Source organism: Bombus fervidus, chromosome 7, assembly GCF_041682495.2.
Source record: "Bombus fervidus isolate BK054 chromosome 7, iyBomFerv1, whole genome shotgun sequence".
NCBI lineage: Eukaryota > Metazoa > Arthropoda > Insecta > Hymenoptera > Apidae > Bombus > Bombus fervidus.
In genome coordinates this window covers 5,133,636-5,148,890 of record NC_091523.1, presented here as the reverse complement: position 1 = coordinate 5,148,890, position 15,255 = coordinate 5,133,636, and the positions used below count along the sequence as shown (strand labels likewise).

The 15,255-nt window shown below is 31.6% G+C and overlaps 1 protein-coding gene across 4 annotated transcripts; it reads left to right on the top strand.

Moving 5' to 3' along the window:
* The first annotated feature begins 67 nt into the window (after positions 1-67).
* Positions 68-13,985, top strand: LOC139989374 (uncharacterized). 4 transcript variants are annotated; one of them, XM_072007672.1, is made up of 12 exons: positions 68-440; positions 1,185-3,618; positions 3,696-3,829; positions 3,937-4,072; positions 4,198-4,356; positions 4,579-4,717; positions 4,818-5,035; positions 5,329-5,651; positions 6,326-7,753; positions 7,832-7,991; positions 8,068-8,236; positions 8,732-13,985. In XM_072007672.1, the coding sequence occupies exons 2-12, from the start codon at positions 1,320-1,322 to the stop codon at positions 8,916-8,918; spliced, it is 5,352 nt and encodes a 1,783-aa protein (XP_071863773.1). In that variant the 5' UTR covers positions 68-440; positions 1,185-1,319; the 3' UTR covers positions 8,919-13,985. The 4 variants fall into 4 exon arrangements, with proteins under 4 accessions (XP_071863773.1, XP_071863770.1, XP_071863771.1 ...); XM_072007669.1 differs by having other exon boundaries at positions 4,806-5,035; XM_072007670.1 differs by lacking the exon at positions 68-440 and adding an exon at positions 447-644 and having other exon boundaries at positions 4,806-5,035.
* Positions 13,986-15,255: the final 1,270 nt, after the last annotated feature.

Genomic DNA, 15,255 nt, shown 5'->3' with positions numbered 1-15,255 from the left:
TACTGAGTTCAAACGAAGAAGTGATTCCATCTGGTGGAGATGTAAAGAAAACCACAGAGATAGAATCTGTTATTTGGCATGGTATAAAGAAGGAGTGGGGGAGCGGCGCGAGGAAGAAAATGGCCGACAAGGCAACGGTAAAAGGGCAGGGACGTCGAGTGAGATACGTGTTTCGGGAGAAAGAAATGCGAAATCCGTGTTAGATCTCATGAAACCAGACGGGAAGTATTAGTAAAACGATCGTGTTATTGCTTCTTTTAGTGGTGTGTTCAAATAAAATATTGTCGGACTAGTCTATTGTATTGGTGTATTAATTTATTGTTTAAAAAAGCGTTCGCGGGCCGTGTGTAAGAATAAAAGGGCTTGATAGACGTAAACATAAATTATGCGTTAGTTTATGTATATTTTTGGTCGCTCAATTATATTTATATTCTAAACATGTAAGTAATTTTGTTGAAAATATATTACTAGAAACTTTTATAATAGTATATGAGCTTGGCAAAATTTCGTACGTGACAAATTCATCGATCAGTAGAGTAGGTTTATGTTAGCCACTTGTGGCCATCTACGGATACATTTAAAAAGTATCCTGTTGTCCTTGTCCTTTTAATTTTTCTATCTTCAACGTGGGCTCTACATTTTTTGTGAGTTCTCTGTATTTTTTCTATGAAATATGAACGGATTCTAGTGAAAAATTTTGAACAACGAATTTATCTGATGTATGTTATATGATGGAAGTAATGAAATTCAAAGGGATCGATTTGTCAACAAGTCGATGAAAGTTCGCGCATTCGACAATCTCGATCGTAATTCTTCTTCGTTTTACCATAGAATTTGGATACTTTGTTGACTGTTAGGAAATATGGAACTGGTTTCACTTCGTTTTACTTGTATTTTAATTGCCTTTAAACATGTTTTATTTCGAATAACAATATAAATACTAGTATGTGTGTGTGTCAGTTCGTCGTCATCTTGAGATTCTCATAGAAAAAAAGAGAGAGAATCGAATTATCTTTGCATTATACAAGTTTTTAATGCATATAAGACAAGTTCTCTTATTGCTAATAATATATCTTCCAAGAAGTACATTTCAAAAGTAGTTTACTTTGCTATTATATATTTTGTGTTATTTTTCTATGATAAAGAAATGCTAATAAATTTTCATATATTTGTTTTATTTTCAGAGATAGTTTCAAAAAAAGTTACAAGAGTTATAATATTTTACAATGGCAGTTAGGTAGTTTTAATGGTTTGCTCAGCGCTTTTTTAAATATTGAGCACATTTCCATCAAATTGAAAATGTAAAGGAAACAATCATAATGAAGCCACAGAAAAAGGCAGCAGTTGCCCGGAAGGCAACAAAGATACCAACAATTGCTAAAAAACGTCGATCATTTTTAGAAAAATCTATATCTGATATAAGAAAAGAGAAAAAGCCTAAGAAGCTTGAGAAGGGGGAAGATGCAAGAAGAAAGATAGAAAGTGATAAGAAAAAATCAGAAAAAACTGAGGAGAGAAAGAAGATAGAAGATAAGAAAAAGATTGAAGAAAAGCGAAAAGAAAAATCTGAAAGAGCGGATGAAAAAAAGAAGTGTATAAAAGATCATGAAAAGAAGTGGGAAAAAACTGAGGAAAAGAAATCAGATAAAACAGATGAGAAGAACACAGATGAATGTACTTGTGACAGTACAGAAAAAAAGAAATTACAAAAAATGGAAGAGAAGCCAAAAGTAGATAAACAATTAATGGAAAATAAGAAAAAACCTGAAAAACTAGAAGACAAAAAGAAATGTGGTAAATTTGATGATGAAAATATAGATGAACAAGCGAAACTTTCAAATGTTACAGAAGAGAATGATTTGCATGAGGAAAAGTTAGATCACCTATGTACCATTGCGAAGAAAAAATGTAAAGATGAGAAAAAGAAAGATTCAAAATTGATGAAGCCTGACATCAAGGAAAATATGAAAATATCTGTGATAAAAGATAAGAAATCAGATCGTAAAAAGCTCCTTGAGAAAGGTATGATAAATACTAAATCTACTTTAGGACGAACTAAAAAAGATTCTAAGGCAAAATCAATGCAAAAAAAAGGTATTTCTAGAAAGACTGTTTTAGCTAAAAAATCACATTTATCGGTAGTTCAAAACCTGGTGGATAAAAAAATTAAGTTAAGCAAGTTGGTAAAAGATGAAGAAACATCTGTAAGTGAAGAGGATGAAACAATGAAAAGAACAAAAAGAAAAAATGTTAATATTTCTAAAAACAAAATTATGCAAGAGAAAAAACCAAAATTAGGGAAACATATGAAAGCTAAGTTGCCTTCAAAAAGTAATAAAATAAATACTGCACTAAAAAAAGATGATAAGCTAAAAACACTTGTAGAAAAAGTTATATCTAAGAAAAAATTGGATGCAAAAGAAATAGAAAAATTAACAAATGAACATAAGAAGATTATAAGTAAAGATGAATTAAACGAAGAAGTAAATACAACTAATATAAAAAGCGAATTGGAAGATGATAAAGACATTGATAAAAGTAGTAAAGAAGAACAATCCCAGTCAAAATCACAAGATACTAAAAAGATTGTTAAATGTGCTCCAAAAATAGGGAAAAAGATAATGAAAAAGAAAATTGTGAAAGTACAAATAGAGAACACTAGCCAAACTTCTTCTTCTGAGGAAACATCATCCGAGGAATCTGGTAAACAAATAAAAGTTTGTGAAGATAGCTCAAATGATAATGCTTCTTCTAAACTAGAGCAAGTTGATAGTGAAAATATACTTGACACAAACTTGAAAGATGAGCCAATTAATGGAGACAATATAAGTGGCAATGCATTATTATCAGAATCAGAAGATGAAAGTGATGATGAAGCAAAAAAAAATAAGCAGAAGGAAATTAAGAAAAAAGAAAGATCCGGTTCACCATCTGATGAACGTGTTAGAAGAATGAGATTGTTTGGATTTTGGAGTGGACCAAAACGATATAGAGTTGCTTCCCTGAATGCATTGGCCAAAGTACATTGTTTATATGAAAATGAAACTGGAGGGGTTTATCTTGGTGGTTTCTGCAAACCAAAGCCTGAAAAGGAAAAACAAAAGAAAAATAAAGAGGAGAAAGAAGAGCAAATTCGTAAAGAAAAAGAAAAGAAGGTAGAAACTAAAGTAGAAGAAAATATCCCAAAAAGGAAACTTAGGAATGTACCAGGATTACGTGGAAAGCATTGGGATATGTTAGAAAGTTCGTCATCTTCATCTTCTTCTGATGATGAGTGTGAACGTGATAAAAATATGGAACATAACAAGAAAAAGATAATCAAACGAAGAAAGAAAAATGAAGAAGTAATGGATCTAAAGGATATGGTTGTTTGTAAAAGAATGGCAAGCCTCAATGCTACAGCTATTCTAGCTGCTTCCTACTCAGATGAGAAAAATCGTTGTGGTAGCAGTTCTGATTCTTCCAGTGAATCAGAAGTGGAAATTATTAAAAAGCGTAAACAAAATGATTCTGACATTGAGAAACGAAAGTCAAGGCAAAATCCAGAACAAGATGAAGTTCTAAAACCATCTAATAAACTTGTTATTGTGAATCAAGATACAGATGTTACTATTACTGGTACGTGATTATATTTCATTAAGTTTACTTTTCATATTTATTTGCTATTTACATTAGAACAAAATTTTTATTTTAAGGTGTCTATGTTAATCAAACTCGATCTACGCATCATGAAGGTTATTGCAGTATTGCTGGCATGCAATATAGAATAAGTTCAACAAGCCATACTCAAACTGCAGCTACTGCAGTTGCTACTGAGCTCCATGATCAGGTTGGTATTGTTATGTGTTTTAAGAATTTCTTTATCTTTAAATATAATTTAAAAAAGGCATATATTAATTTAAAAATTATTAAATGCATTTATATCTTTTGCATCAGCAAAAATTGGAGCAACCTTGTAAATCATATACACCATTGGGGGCGCTATCTTCTATGCAGCCACCAGGGAGTCAGAGTAATCATCCAAATATGTCACCTAGAAGACATTCTGCATTTTCAGCACCACATCAACATGGTAAACTATCTGTCTTATTTATTATAATTATTTATTAAATAAGTGTGAAATATATTGAAAATCAAGTTGATGTTTGAAAGAACAAAAATACATAGAAGTATAATATATACGAAATATAACATTAGGATATTATCAGCCGGCTGGACCACTGATACAGCACCCACCAACTTTACCACCTATTAAGGGACCTCCGCCAGAACCAACACCTACACCTCCACAGAATTCTGAAGGCTCAGATGATTTAGTTGCAACTTCTACAACTTCTGGAGGAACAAGCAGTACAGGTATATTTATATACTAATAACTATTTTACATTACAATCTTTATTTATTTAAAAAACTTTCTTAGTCCAAAATTCTTAATTTATTCAATATCTATTAAACAGATATATCTAAACAATGCATACAATAAAAAATTCACCTTATGAACTTTCTGTAAGGTATTTTTAAAGATTTTGAATTGCTTATCAGTTTAACTTATCTCTATTTCTTTTTTTTTTTTTTTAGGAGGTGGATTTTATAGGGCATACTGCCCTCAATACTATGGTACACCACCACAATATGCAGATTTGTGTTATCCACCAACATATTCACATCCGCATGCTCATCCACCGCCTTATTATAAATATGCACCCACTTATAGAAGGTAAAATATGCTAACCGTGTTATTTTTCGTTACTTTAGCAAAATTATGATTATATTCAATTTTGATTTTTAATGTACTGTAAAAAAAGGTACCTTTTCAGGCAGTATTATGGATATCAGGAATCTGGTGGAGGCGGCGGCCCTGGTAGCGGCGGTACTGCAGGAGGTCCAGCAGTTGTTGATTATCAGCCACCTCCTCCGCCACCTGGTGAATACCCACTGCCACCATATTATGGAGGATATCCTCCACCTCCACCACCACCTCCTCCACCACCCAATCCGGCATACTTGCATTCTCAGGGAAGACCTTTTGTAGATCGTGAGTATCTTAAATAGTTACCAAATATATTTTCATTATTGTTTGTATAAAAAAGTCTAAGTACAGGACGATTATTCCTTCCTAGAAAATCATTATAAATTATGCTGTTAAGACTCATGGTTGTTCTAGTATTAAATTGTTAGTTATTATGAAATACTATGAATTTGAAAATGGTAATCTTATTGAGAAAAAAGAAATGATAGCATAAAGTATGTTATAGTTGTTTTATTAATTACATTATACGAAATGAAATTGGTGAAATAAAAATGATATTAGAAAATAATTCGTTTTAGACGCAGCCTTCCAGGGTTGCCCATGCCCGATGCAGTCTTGTCCAAAAAACGTGGATACTGGGCCCCTTATTGGTAATGGTAAGGGAGCGCCAGTGGTATCGGGGCCCGGTCTGTCATTGCCGCCCAGTGCTTTGGTAGGTCCGCCCTCGCCGGCGAGGGGGCTAGCCGGGCTAGCGCCGCCTCACGGTGCCAATGCCTGGGATACGGATCGCGTCCAACTTAACACTCATCGCAACCTGAATCAGAACCAACCGTCGGTCCCTCCGTCTCACAATCTAGTCGGTGGACATAATCGCCCGCAAAATTCGGATTGTAAGAATAAGGTTTGTGTTACATTTAGAGTACTTTATAACCTGAACCATGCTATCTTATCAATTTTATCGTGTGTTATATTATTCTTGTAATTCGTTAATCGCTCATTTACTGTTGTTTGAATTAGTACATTTCTTGTATTATTAACTCTTCAACGACGAAGCAATTTCATTAACAAACGTACTCCGCGGATGGAGGATTTTCGAAAGTGAATAAAAGTTTCAATGCCTACATCATGAGAAGTGAACATGTAGAAAGTATGCTTTCTGTACTTTAAAATCGTATAAAAATATCTGATGATTTTTCAAGCATTATTTACAAAAGTGATTTTAAATGCGATTATGGCACAATGCGTGTTATCGTACTTCAGACGATAATATCTGAACAAATTAAACACGTATTATATACGTTGCTTGTCACCGATAGGTTTATGAAAGTAATAAATATTTCAGAATTGTTTGCTATAGTCGATTTTTGATTTGAAGTTTACAATGTTATAATATTACAGATTAATGTAGATTTATAAATGAATTATTAAACTTCCATGATATACTCATGCTATGGATTAATATTCAATGAATATAAAATTATAATAACTATATTAACTAATGTAATAGTTTTACAAGTTTATAAGAGATGTATTGACACATTTTGTATTTATAACTCGTAATTACAATTGTTTTAGGATGAGAAAGATTGTTCAGAGGATAAGTTACAAAAGTGCAGATGTCATAAACATGCATGTACATCAACTTGTGAAGTCAAATTGGAAACTCTTTCACCATCTGAAAAGCTAGCAGTAACAATATGTTCAAGTAACAAATTTCATAATTTTAAGTTGGAAAATAATAATGTGAAATGTGAATCCTGTAGTGTGGAAATGGGCGACAATGTGTCCTGCGTTGCAAATTGTAACGTTAAATGTGAATCAGATTACAAGTGCGATATTATGAAATGTGAACAATGTATGAAGGAAGGTCAAATGGCCATTCTCGAAATTGATAAAGATTCTGGAATATTACTTGATGATAAATTGGATGCAGATCCAGATGTTAAGGAGGAATTGAGTGATCCTGTTACGATCGATAGTGAAAGCTGGAAAAAACCGGATTATGAGCCAACTGTACAAGAAACTATCGAGGAAACTGTAGATAAAGAAAGTATAGAAAAACCAGAAATAGAAGAAGAACATCCAAAATGTCAAAAAGTATCGAAAAGAAAATTATCTTTGGATAGCTTATCCGATAGTAGGAAAAAAAGGAAAGTAAGCAAAAGGACTCTTTCTGTTGGTTCTTCGCAAGATTTGAATAATAGTGATTTTCCAACCAAAATTTCTATACCAATTTTACCAAACCTTATAAAAAAGGTTGATAACAACAGCGATGAAAGTGTTTCAAAGAAAAAACAACCTAAAAAAGATAATCAAAATCACAAACGTAAAGTAGAGTATCCAAATTGTTCTGAAAATGTAACAAAGAAGTCAAAAACTTCCAAACAAAGTACAAGTAACAATATTCCAAATTATTTGAAGCATGCTGCCAGTGATAATTCTATTATGGAAACTATTAATAATGTTATTCAACAAAGTTTACAGATGACACAGAAAAGAGATCGTAAGAGTAAAAATGTTGAAAAATTAGAGAAAAAGAAAGAGGTAAACTTATTGTCAGCAGTGAAGAAGGTTGTTAAAAAAGTTGATTTAGTAAAAGAATTGACATCAGAAAAATTGTCAAAGGTAATTACCAAGAGTTACCAATCCAAAAGTAAAACGGAAGCACGAACAAAATCAAGAAGACACGAGAAGAATAAATATAAAGGAAAGGGAAAATCCAAAGTGTATGAAGCGAAAACAAAGGATAATGGTAAAAAGCCTGACAGTACAACAAAATCTAAAACATATGACATTCAGGAGTCTTGTAAGAAACCAGCATTGATAAAAAAGAAGCGAAAAAATACGAAGAAACTGTCTGTGAAAAAATCTAGCTCCAAAATCGAAGATTGCTTAGTAGGAAGTGAAAGCCTACTATTAACCAGAAAAACGTTTTTAAAACCCAAATGGAGTAATGGTTGGAGTTGGGAAGGTGATCCGTTTGAAGCCAAAGTTTATTTAACGGTAAACATACAACTAACAGATTTATTCATGATATAGAAATATGTTGAACAGCTCTATTTATTTTATTACCTGCCTTAGAACGAAGAATCGGCTATACGTCGATGTTATGCGAGCATGAAACATGAAAGTGGTGATGTTCTAAGACCTCGTGATTGCGTTTTACTAAAAAGTGGCCCACGAAAAGCGGATTTACCATTCGTAGCAAAAATTGCTGCACTATGGGAAAATCCAGACGATGGTTTGTTTCTTAATGGTAGTTCTTAGAGATAATAAAGTAAATTTAAACTAAATAAAACAAATAAGTTTTGTTGTAGGTGAAATGATGTTTTCTTTGTTATGGTACTACAGACCTGAACATACCGAGCAAGGTAGAACTCACTATGATACCGAAGACGAAGTTTTCGCTTCACGGCATCGAGATGCAAATAGTGTTGCTTGTATAGAAGATAAATGTTATATTTTGACATTCAATGAATATTGTCGGTGAGTTGATAATATTTGCAATGTATTAATTATTATGTACACTTAGTATATAAGCAATATAAGTCGTTGAATTTGCCATCATAAAGCTTTTTTACAGTGTGATGAGAGAATGTTATGTTATTTCATTTTAAAGGCTCAAAGATATTTTGAGTTTATAAGGAAAAAAAAAATTTTTTTTTATCGTTTATTATCATTATTGACACCTAACGCGGATAAATTCTAGTTAATTCATTGTTGCAAACACTGTGTATATTTCAACAAAAATATAAAGGTTTAAAGCTTAATATCTCATGATAATTATTGTTCAAATGGAATTGAACAATAATGACAATATAAAACTATAAAAATGTAACCTACTTTTTAATGAATATAACTTGCAACGCAATTTATTTAGTGCAGCATTTAAATATTTTACATAAAAAGGAGTACCAGATTTAAGAAGATATAACATCTTAAAAAGATAAACATCAATCACAATTTTAATATTATTTATAGGTATCGTAAAAATTTACGAAGAATCGAAGAAGGATTAGAAAGCCCCGGTTTAATAGTTCCGCCGGGTGATCAACTATATCCAAGAGAAAATCGGCAGCCTCCGATACCAGTACCCTCGGATATGGTTCTCTTTTGTCGACGCGTTTACGATTATCGCGGTAAAAAACTTGTTAAGAATCCTGGATGACTCGATTTTTTATAAACTGTTTCGTGCTGGAACCAATGGAATGCACAAAATTTGCTGCATAAATTGAAACTGAACGTAGGTCTCCCTTCAAGCGTAATAGGCATATTGATGAAATTATTTTGATTTTAAAGATCAATGAATTTTCATCGATGTTTTGGATAATTGTTTTTGAAGCTTTATGTATATAGAAAAATGTTTATACAGGTATAAATGCATCTTTTTTTTTTGTAATTAACGGTTACGGATCACGAATAGAATTTTCTATTTGTATGTTACCTATTTTATACAATGTTTATTTGGAAGGTAAATTTCACTGCTTAAGAAAGTCTTACATTTTTAAGGGAAATGAGAAGAAATAGATTCTTGACATATAATGACGCAAAATAGTCGAATTCTTAAAGTCATCAATATAAAAAATATATATAATTAATATTACCTTAAACTGGGTAATTATTATATATACTTATAAGATAGATATCGTTGCTTTATTTATTTTCTTACTTGCGATACGATAAAAGTCTTCAATCTTTTATTAATTCTGGCAATAAACATTCTGAAACTCATATCTAAATCTATGACAAAGATAGCATAAAAGTGTATAGAATTCGTTATACCGCACCACGAGTATCAAAATGAATAATCAAGCTATTGCAATATTCAATATTGCTTGACAATGAAAATACCATTTGACGTGAATCGGATGTTACGTGTCAAAGTAATCGGTGCGATCATTGTTTCATCAATACGGGTTGTTTTACCGCAAATGGAACACGTTTTTAGGGAGATGATAGAATTTGACAATTTTATATAGAGAGTCCTATTTTTTGTGAAATAGTATTTACGATATTTAAATGAGTATTTTTCACATTGGGGATACAAATACGTATATGCTATGTATCATTATGGCGCCCTTCTTGGAGGGGACCTTCGAACAGTTTCAAGGTAGAAATCAAACGCCTGGAGTATTTGACCATCTAGTGAAAATAGTAATGTATGCACTATGCATTGTGTTCTATGGGTGAGATGAAAGTGGACACCAAGCAGGAAAAAGAACACACTTCCATTGTCTTACGATGGTTCATGAGATCCATGCATATGCATTATTTTAATACACAGAAATAATGTAAGTTTCATTTTTAATAACGGTCATTTATAACGAAGTGTTGAGAAATGGAATTGATCTGATTAAAATTTAACGGAGTTAACTAAGTTTCTAGTACTCGCGTACTCGAGCAATTACAAAACTTTCTTGGAAATTATAAAGTTCTAATTTAAATTTATCAAACTGCCATATCACAGTAAATATTTCATAATTCTTTCCGTTGTAAATTTATAAATATCTATTTATTGCTTTTTACGCTTTTAAATGAAACAAAATCTTACCGAGTACGTAGAACTATTATTTAAAAAAGATAGGTGATTCGAGTGATTTAAAATGATAATTCACATTCGATCACTGCATGGAATAAAACGGTATTTTGTAAACTTCTCCTTTGTTTTAATGAAATTATATTTTTCTTATTGCAACTTTTTAATCGAAAAATATTGTCCTTTTTAACGGTATTTGTACTCTAACCCGTCACGTACTTGTACATTTCCTATGATAAGCATTAACGTTTATTTAATTTCTTTAGAATCACAATCTCTATTCTGCTGGGGAAAGTGTGGTCGTACCTATAATAATCTCCTGTATCCTTATTATTTCGAGTCATATGTTATTCGTTAGCGTCATATATAGTCAATGTATCGCATCGTAGTATGCCAAAAATGTATTTGTGAATTACAAGGAACCTTACGTTAGCCAATAATATAATTATATTACACAAGAGTTTATAATAATGAGTAGTAGAAACCTTAGGAACTCAATTATTTTTACTGAAATTCCAAATAAGAATATCGTCAAATATCATATATTTTTGATTATTTGTTGAGTGGCGGGTGTTTTGTTAGAAATTATATTATTTAAAATTAATATATTGATGATACGATTATTATTTAATACCTAATATATTGGATATAGATACTAAGTTATTTCCGATAGAACGAAATATTATATGTAGTATAATAGATAGGGGAAGGGCAGAGCGCCCGTGATTGTTCCTGTCTGTGTATGCGTGTGTGCGATGCGGAAATAATAATGGCAAAACGTTGAAAAAAAAAAAAAAAAAACAAAAAGAAAGAAACAAACAGAAAAAAATAATTAAGAAATGCAATATGATAAGGAACATGTTTAAAGATAAAGATTTATATAATATATCAAATCATTTTTTCATTTTTCGAAATCCTTTTATGACAATTTAATATATTTTATATTTATTATTTTACCTATACCGATCAATTAGATATGATCAATAAATATATTGGTAAGAAAGCATGTTAGCATTATCTACGTGTGTACATACGTAGATGAAGAATTATGTGAGAGTATCATCGTGCGCCGTATGATGGAAGAGAAACGGTGGAATAAGAACACGCTTTACCTTTGTATCCCGTTTTAATCGGTGACGATCGAGCCTAAATAAAATGATAGCGGTGTGAACGAAATGCGGCGCATGTAGATGCATCATATACCGTTCTTGCGATCTTTTACAAATAGTTTTATATTCGTTTTTATCGCATAAGTGAGATCGCATCACGTATGCGACTATGATGCGCCGATGCATTTTGTCAGGATAATCGAAATTGTTCAAAGGTCGAGCCACAACATGTAGACATTGTGTAACTCGCATATTTGTGTAGATCTAACAATAAGCGCGATTGCACTGCTACGCGTTTCTGACAGAAAGAAAGGCGAACCAGCAGCTTTTCTTCACTGCGCAAACGAAACAAATATATAGATATACTTCAACGATGGTTAATGTGGGAACATTGCAGAAAAAAACATGAAACAAAAATGTTGCATATCGTCTGTTCATTTAACGTAGCCGACAAATTTTCATCGAGTATATCGAAAAATTTAATCGTTTAAGCCTGTAGAGGCATATGATTCGTGTGTGCGAAGCTCTTCAACTTGAACACCCGGCATTCGCTTTAATCTTTAATGAAAATATGTAGAATTTACCGTTAACGAATGATTAATCAGTGGATTCTCCGTTAATTACGGTGGAGTTTGTTGATTTCTTCATTCGATTTTTCTTCGTTAATCTCAGCTTTTTGCCAATTGATGTATCCCGTAAACGTGTATGCCTTTTATATTTTCAGTATGGTGAAAGTCGTGTACTTCCTTTTTTTCTTTTTTCTCCCGTTCAGTCAATACACATAATACGCACGTATCTGACAAACTAAACGCTTGGCGATATCTCTTCGCTCGTTTTTAACATATTTTTATGTAAGATACCATGATTAATATCGATGACAAGTTTAATATCGATCGATGTCGATATCGATTCTCCTTTTACGGTTCATTGCAGTATTATGTATACATAATATTTTTCTATGTATCGATCATTACAGTTTGAACATATAATTGTGGCATACGCGACGAGAATAACAACTTTTATTACTATCACTTTGTGCATTTTAATGATAATTTTATTGATGATACTGAAATTGAATATCGTTTAATGGCGTTTAAAACAGTCCGGGCAACAATTTCAAATAAATTTTAACGTATAAAAGAGGATATATTTAAGAAATTGTTGTTCTGATTATTTCCCATTAAATTTGAATTATATTCGACATTATAGAAAAATGCTGGTAATCGATTGGTTGAAGTACAATTGATATTCATGTGTATACAGGGTGTTTCATGGATTGTAAATTAATCTCTAAAATAATGGGGAATTTTAGTACACTGTGCTTTTTGTACTTTGCAAACATATCTTCTTTTATTTTAAACGTATTCTAATCTAATCTAACGAAATCGCCCTCTAGTTTGGTACAATAATTTAATCTATACAGCTATTAAAAGTTTGTCATAAATAGATATTCTGTAGCGTTCTTCTTTTCCATGTTTCGTACGTGTATTGAATATATGAATATGAATAGTTTAAAGCATAAGTTATTTAGAAAAATAAAAGAAAAATGTGTCGCTCTAAATTGTATTATCATCTATTTTTTATTTTATTCAATTCTTTATATATATATATGCTTATGTTTAATTTGTTAATACTATTATCATTGTTAGCATAGAAAATTGTAGAAATTCATAGAAACACGCTGACAGCGTGTACGCAATCGTGAAAAATGATAATATTTCAAGATAAAAATACTTGATATTGTTACAATAAGAGTAACACATTGTACTATACGTTTACTCGAGGATCAAAGAAACGGTTCGGAATTATCTTTCAAATACATATGTACCCATGTGTTGCAAATTTATAGCGATAATGCAATTTATAAGTTATGAAACACTCTGTATGTTTTGACGTTTCTGTTCTTTGTTGTCCATAAAAGTTATCGGCTGGGGCCAGAGGTAAAAAGAGAAACATTGTACGAAGCGATCATCGATACTATTTTTATTACTGTCACCGAAAACATTGTCGTAGCAACAATTTAAAATCGTAAATACAGATTTACTAGTAAATATTGAACAGACAAATAATGGCGGGCGTTTCTCTGTTTTATTTGTTCAGTAAGCAAGAGAAAAGGAACGCATAGATACGTGATTTGACTTTCCAGACATTTCTTAATAATTATAACGCGTGGCTTGTTAAATACGATAAAGAGAGTTAAATATGTATAGAGAAAGGAAAAGCAGGAAAAGTGTGGTACATACCTATTATGAGTTTTAATATATTTAATCACATTAGAAATGTTTCTACAGTTAATTTCTGTAAATTGCAGTGCAAGGTAAGTACTACATACCTATATATACATTTACCACCTACAGGTACCTACGTAAAATATAATGCGTGGACTATGCGGTAAACGAGGCAGTTTTAAATCGCAATTGATATAGTTTTGTATAAGTGATATTACACAAAGTTATTCGATACAAAATGTATTAAACAGAACTAACTATTGGAATGTCGATGTTTTTACAGCAATGTAAACGATATAAAAAAAAAATATGTAAAATTAAATTGAAGCTTTGAGCTTTTTCAATTAAAAACGTTCGTAATATTTTATGTACTTTAATTGATATGCACTTTTACGTGATGTACAGTTTCATTTATTTTTTGTTATTTTTCGTATTTACGCATATGCCTATATAGGCATGTATAAATTTCGAAAACCCAGAATTGTTTTTCCTTTTTTAGATTCAAATATCGTTTACTCAAGTTTTTATTTTTCTTTTTTTTTACAAGTTTGATCTATCGTTAAAAGTTAAGCAGTTCGTGGAAGAACAGAGAAAAGAAGAGAACGCGTTAGTATTAAATTTAAGTTAAGCACCGGAAGTTCGCTGAAAGACCTCCGGAAAGAGGGAAAAAAAGGCTAAACGAAAGATATTCCGAGAGGTATGGGATTGGTCATTTGTCGATCGGTCTAAAGTCTAAAGTTTTAATCCGGACCAAGATGCCTAAGCCGAAAAGCCTAAAACCGAGAATGTCATCACGCCCGCTCGTGCTCGCCTAGCCATTCCTTCAGATTACATTAATTCGATTAACGAATGCCGTTTACGGTCCACGCCCCACGTCACGATCCTACGAGAACATTCTTTTTTTCCTGATTGCCATCTTAACGATCAACCTGGAGCCTGGCCAAGCGATATAATTCTCCGACTGAGAACGTTTGAAATTTCAATATCTTTTTTTATATTTCCTTAGATACATAAATTTCATTTTTCATCCATCTTTATCTCTGGCAATTCTTTGTTCTTGTCGGCAATATCTTGTAACATTTATGCAAATGTCATAAAAACAATAATTACGTACACGTTATCTATTATTGGTAGAAATTAGGTATTTGTTTATATACGTATAGCTAGATAAGTGATCTTATTTATCAATTATTTGTATGAAAGTATTTATACATGAGAGATATCTGTTATTTTATCATATGGAAGATGATTATTAAAGAAGAAAAATGTTTTTCTGTGTCTAATAATCAGGATAATAGTTTTCGTATAGGTTTACCGAACAATTTTATAAAAAAGAAAAAAGAAAAAGAATGGAAATTAACAATCTTACAACGTAATAAATTTTATTTCAATTGGCGCTATATAATAAAGGATGTTTCATAGTAACTTTCAGGCTATACTCTACACTTTATAATGTAATAATACAGGTATATGTAACTATATATTTATCTTAAATAAATGTCCTATTTTTATTTTCGCAGGAGACGCATAGCGGAGTTTTTACGTAAATAATACATATATGTATAATAGGTATGTATTAGGTTGTCCGAAAAATGTCTTTCTTTTACAGACCTGTCTTTTATAACGATGCAT

Excerpts from the sequence above, each read along its gene's own strand:
- LOC139989374 (XM_072007669.1), top strand. The coding sequence starts at position 1,320 with ATGAAGCCACAGAAAAAGGCAGCAGTTGCCCGGAAGGCAACAAAGATA. Across the intron at positions 5,036-5,328 it reads GGGAAGACCTTTTGTAGATC|ACGCAGCCTTCCAGGGTTGC; the intron begins GTGAGTATCTTA and ends AATTCGTTTTAG. Across the intron at positions 8,237-8,731 it reads ACATTCAATGAATATTGTCG|GTATCGTAAAAATTTACGAA; the intron begins GTGAGTTGATAA and ends TATTATTTATAG.